The 6,000-nt window shown below is 36.0% G+C and overlaps 1 protein-coding gene across 1 annotated transcript in view; it reads left to right on the top strand.

Moving 5' to 3' along the window:
• Positions 113-6,000, top strand: part of LOC109325218 — a 71,455-nt gene continuing 65,567 nt past the window's right edge. Inside the window, exons 1-5 of the mRNA XM_019557421.1 lie at positions 113-285; positions 388-523; positions 1,203-1,280; positions 1,459-1,568; positions 2,377-2,470. Of these exons, the coding sequence (XP_019412966.1) occupies positions 433-523; positions 1,203-1,280; positions 1,459-1,568; positions 2,377-2,470 (373 nt within the window). The 5' untranslated portion in view covers positions 113-285; positions 388-432. The remainder of the gene's footprint in view (positions 286-387; positions 524-1,202; positions 1,281-1,458; positions 1,569-2,376; positions 2,471-6,000) is intronic.

Here is a 6,000-nt window from a genome sequence, read left to right as displayed (position 1 = left end):
TTATTCCTTGATGAATAATACAACATAATTTTGTTAATGTTAATGCATACATATAATTAAAACAAAAATTAATAATGTTTTTTTAAATAAGTGACAGCATTTCTCTCCCCATTCTTCTAATTCACCACTTCCTAGTTCCTAATCCTACACTGCTGAAACCGAGAAACCAAATTGAAATAAATCACTCACTACTTCCGACGGAACTGAAACAACAGATTCGATTCGAACCCTATTCCCAATTCATCACTTCTCCCACCGGTTTCTCTCTCTCGCCGCTTCCTTCAGGTGAGTTTCCGATCAACCTTTTTCCATTGCTTCTGTTTCCACCTTAGTTATCATTATTATTATTTGATTTCACTGATCGTAACTGTTTGTAATTAATTTCAGTGGAACTATGAAACTATTGGCGTAAGATAAACAAAAAAGCAAGCAATGTTCGAAGGACTTGTTCATCAATTGCTTCTTGGTTACCTAGGCCGTTATTTCAAAGATATTCAAAAAGAACAGCTCAAGATTAGGCTTGGTATTGCTTCTACTCTCATAATACTTACCTTTTGGTTACTTTGATTTATTCTATTTTTTTTACCATTTCAGGGGCTGAGTGCCACTTGTTGAGGTTGATTTTATTGTAGTGTTTCAGTTCATTGAACACTAAGGGTGTGTTTGGTATAGTTAAGAAAATTAGATTGAAATTAAAATTAACTATAAGATTAGAGAATTAGATTATAATTATAAAAGGGCAGCTCAGTGTGCGAGGCTCCCACCTAGTGGGGTATGAGGAGGTTAGATATATGCAACCTTATCCTTACAAGCAATCTTACCATTGCGCTGATGCTCTTTCTAAAAAAATAGATTATACTTATAATTGATCATAAATTGAATCTGCTTATGTTTGAGTATGTTCGTAATTCACCTTGTTAGTCTATCGTGGCCTGAAGGATGTAAAGTTAATTATGTGCAAATGTTTTTATTTTTTGTCAAAATTTTCGACTTCATGAACATTTTGAATTCCAGTATGCATGCATGTTATTTCGTTCTTTATAAATTGCCTGTGTACTTTGACTGTATCCATGTTTTTCCCCTCCTATTTGGCCATTTCATTGCAAACTATATTTCTAATTAATCATAAGGAGGAGAATAAACTTAAATATTTGAAGTTGTTTGTGAAATGATTATGGAGTTAAAAATGTTTTGCTGCGTAGAGGAAGTGCTATTGGAGAATGTGGAGCTGATACTTGAAGCTTTTGATTATCTCCAGCTTCCATTTGCACTTAAGAAAGGTATGTTTTATCTCATCCTCCCATGAACATTTTACCAAGTCCTGTCATTTGTAACAATACCATATCCTTTTCTTTTTTCTGATGAATTGGTTGATTAGAAGATGATTGGGTGGCACAATGCATGTGAAAATGAGCTCCTATTTTCTCTTTCCTAATGAAGCTTGAATTTTTTGGCTAGGACGAGTTGGGAGGTTAAGCATCAAAATTCCATGGAAAAAGCCTTGGGACCCCATTATAATCATTTTAGAGGATGTCTTTGTTTCTGCATCCCAGCGAGGTGACCAAGAGGTACTTTGTTCTACATTTTGTGTCTCACCATCATGATAGCTAGTATCATGAATCGTATAAAATAAAAAATTGTAGTAAACTAATTGTATTTTATGTTACAACTTTCATTTTTCTTGGCTGTCATGACAATTACTGATGCAAAGGATATTGAATTTTAACATTCAAACAAAGTTATGGGCAAGTGGGAAAACAGGTCTTAATTAAGTAGTGAGAAACCACAAAAGTAGAGAAGAATGAATGGAAAAGTCAGAGAGAAAAATGAAAAAGCAGAGCAATAGAGGGAAAGGCAGAGAAGGCAGCAGCTTCACTGTTTGTGTTTTCAATTTTTCGCACCACATTTTAATCAACTTCACTCCTTATGTTCCAGTAAAAACTAGGTTTGGGCCTAAACTTGGCAAAACGGCCCAGAACCTTGCACAACCTGTGGCCTCCAGCAGTGCATCCCCTGCAGTGCTGTCGCGACCTCGGAATCACAGGTTTCACAATTCCAATCATGATTCATACAATTCAGGCTGATTCATGCGGTACAACACACGATTAACGATTCTGCTTGCGATCTGCATCTCTGGTCATGGATTCCACATCGAACCGCAGTTCAAACCACACGATACACTGCTAACAACCTGTTTTAAAAGCATTAGCAATCTATATCAGATGCCTTGTAACCATTGTATGCATCGATTTAAGAATTAAAAATAACGAAGAGCAAATAAATCTCAATGCTTGTTCATGTCATTCGCAGCCAAACTATTTTGTTATGTACATTATTTATTTTACATCTTATTAGCAATTCAATTTGTTGTGATAGTGGAGTGCCGATGCTGTCGAAAAGAGAGAATTTGCTGGCAAAAAGGCCAAGCTAGCAGCAGCAGAATTGGGAAAATTATCAAGACGTGTGTGTGGTAAGTCATTTAACTTCAATCTGAAGTTCTATCTTTGGAATTTTTGTCCATGTTGGCTTTTTGGCAAGTAACATGTTGCTACAAGTAATAAAGTGATAAGAAGAGTGTCGAACCCACAAGGACTGCATTCTTCTAAAAAACTACCAGCTTATCGCGGTTATATTTTGTGAAATTTGGAAAAAAGTTTTATTGGTAAAGTGTAAAAAGAAAAAAACGAAAATTATAGAGAATTGAAAAGGATAAAAAGGTTAGGGACTTTGATTTCCTTTGAGTCTACCATCATATTCAAGACTAATAATGAATTAATCATATATATCCATGTTAACAACGACAATTTCTTGATTAATCGCTCTATATTGAAAATTAGGATTACCCAATTCCTTAGGTTAAAACTTAAAACTACTTGAAAGGGATCAAATATATCTGAATGATTTGAGTAGTTTGTGTACTCAACTTCTCTATTTATAATAAAATGATGCAAGCATAAATCCCTTGACTTTAGGGAAAAGAATCAAGAAGATAATTATATAATCATTTCCTAATGAAAAACAAAATATACCCTAATCAATAGTAGAATCGAACAATGATAACATCAATCTTAACAAATCTCAACACTCCCCCTCAAGTTAGTGCATATATGCCAAATGCATCCTGCTTGTCACATATATATGATATGCTAGGACCTTAGAGAGACCTGGTGAAGATATCCGCTAATTGATGCTTGGCACTCACAAGTGATTTACTGATCTCTTCCTAAATGGCTTTTTGATGGATATAATGACAATCAACCTCTATTTGTTTTGTCCGTTTATGAAATACCGGTTAGAGGCAATGTGCAAACCTGCTTGGTTTTCATAGATAAGCTTCATAGATTCAACTTTGTAAAACTTTAGCTCCGAGAGATGTTTGAGCTACACAAGTTCTCTTGCAGTAAGGGCCATGTCAATGTATTCAACCTCTGCACTTGATCTTGCAACAACAATCTATTCTTACTCTTCCATGAGATAAGGTTGCCTCTAATGAGAACACAATAACCTGAAGTTGATTTCCTATCATTCAGACATCCAAACAATCTGCATCAGAGTATGCAAGGATATCAGTATGACCTCTATTTTCCTAGACCAATCCTCTTCCGAGAGACCCTTTAATCTATCTCAAGATTTGAACAACTACATCTCAATGGCTGTTAAGAGGTGAATTAAGAATCTGACTCAGACAAAAGGTATATCTAGTCTAGTCATAGTTAGATAGTCCAACTTGCCTGCAAGTCTTCGATATCTCCCTGGGTCTGGATATGGCTCCCACCGGTTCGACAAAAGTTTAACATTAAGATCAATCAGAGTATCAACAGGTTTGCAGTATAACATTCCTGTCTCTTTCAAAATATATAAAGCATACTTCCTCTAGGATATGACAATACCTGATACCTGATTGTAACGAGCTATCTCGATTCCAAGAAAATAGTGTAAATACCCAATTCTTTTGTCTGGAAATGTTAGAATAAATGTTGCTCGAGACCTTTAATGCCATCGTGATTATTGTCAGTAATGACAATGTCATCAACAAAGACAAGAAGATAAATGTACTGACCAGAGGAGGAACGCTGATAGAACACAATGATCTTTTTCACTACAAATCATACCAAACTGTTGGAGAACAGAGATGAACCTGTTGAACCACACTCGAGGAGGCTGCTTAATGCCATATAAGGACTTATGAAGCCTAAGCAACAAAACCAGGTGGTTGCTCCATGTAAGCTTCTTCTACCAGATCAACATGAAGAAAGTCATTTTTGATGTCTAATTGATGCAACAACCATGTTTACATGGCTGCCATAGAGAGAAAGAAATGGACAAATGGCATTTTGGCGACTTGTGAGAATGTCTCATCATAATCAAGACCAAATTGCTGAGTATATCCCTTAGCCACCAATCAGGATTTCAATTGATCAACCTGACCATATGGGCCGACTTTGATAACAAAAACCCATTGACAACCCACTATAGATTTCTGTGATGGAAGAGGGACAAGTGTCCAAGTGTGATTGCATTCTAAGGTTGTCATCTCGTCAATCATAGCCTAACGCTATCCTGGATGAGAACATACAATTTTAGGGATAGAAATAGTGGGCAATGCAATCACAAAAGCATGATGGGACAAGGATAAAGATGATAACTCAGACAATTATAAATGGAAGAAGGGTTACGAGATGAGCAAATACCTTTATGAAGGATTATTGGTAAGGTGGATCTGAAGCATGCACATATGATTGAGCAGGGGTGGAATAACTTGGTCTTGTATTATGTTCAATAACCTTCTCCACCTGTGTAGGACACGGACGACGCTGGTAAACAATAATGGGATGATTCTTTGGTGGTACTGTGGGGACGGCTGACACCATGGGGTCATGGGGATGAGTGGCTCTGTTGATACCATCGATTTTTCTAAGACCAATGACTGATTGAATAGAGGAAGAAACATTACTTGAGAAATGAACTTTGGGGTGACAAGATACTGAAGTATGGAATATCCTCAAAGAAAGTGAAATTAGTTGGCATATAGAATCGTTGAATGGAAGGATTGTAGCACCAAAAACCCTTTTGATAAGAGGAATATCCTTGAAAAATACATTTAATTACACTGGCTGACTGACAACTTGTCATGACCTGGAGATAAGTCATGTACAAACCAAGCAGAACCGAAAAGTCATGGAAGAATCTTAAAAAGGGTTATCTCTTGAAAACAATAGGTAAGAAGTTACTTTGTTACTCAAAGTAGAAGATAACATCCTATTTATTAAGGAAACAACAGTGAGAACTGCATCACCCCAATATTTTAAAGATGGATTGACACTTAGTAAAAGTGTTGTTGCAGTTTCAAGATGTGACATATTTGTGTTCAACAATAACATTTTTTTGAGGTGTATGAGGACAAATAGATTGATGAATTATGCTATGCGAAGTCATAAAATTAGTAAATTGACCAGAAAAGTATTCTTTGGCATTATCACTTCGTAAAATGTGAATAGAATGACCAAATTGGTTTTGAAAATCATAGCAAAATTTTGAATGATTGTAAATATTTCTGAACGCTCTTTTATTAAATAAACCCAAGTATATCTTGAAAAATCATCGTTGAAAATAACAAAGTACTTACCCTAGGATAGAAATGACACGACTAGGACCTCAAACATCTGAATGAGAAGAGTAGACCAACAAATATTTAAACCATTCCCGAGACATTGGCGATGTGCGACTTACTTCTCAACATGTCCCTTCCACAGACTTGCTGGACCAGACGAAGGGTTACCTTTGACTCATGACTAAACGAAATCTTTTGACCCATGACAACTAGAGAAAAGTTGGACTTTGACACTAATACCAACTTTAATGGGTGGGGAAATATATCTGAATGGCTTGAGTAGTTTGCGTACTCATCCGCTCTATTTATAACAAAAAGATACAAGCGTAAATCCCTCGACGTTAGGGAAATAATCAAAGAGATAATTGAATAATTATATCCTAATCAGC

The sequence above is a fragment of the Lupinus angustifolius genome, chromosome LG13 (assembly GCF_001865875.1).
Source record: "Lupinus angustifolius cultivar Tanjil chromosome LG13, LupAngTanjil_v1.0, whole genome shotgun sequence".
NCBI classification, from domain to species: domain Eukaryota; kingdom Viridiplantae; phylum Streptophyta; class Magnoliopsida; order Fabales; family Fabaceae; genus Lupinus; species Lupinus angustifolius.
Note: the sequence above shows the minus strand (reverse complement) of the source record. Positions and strands in the feature narration are given on the sequence as shown.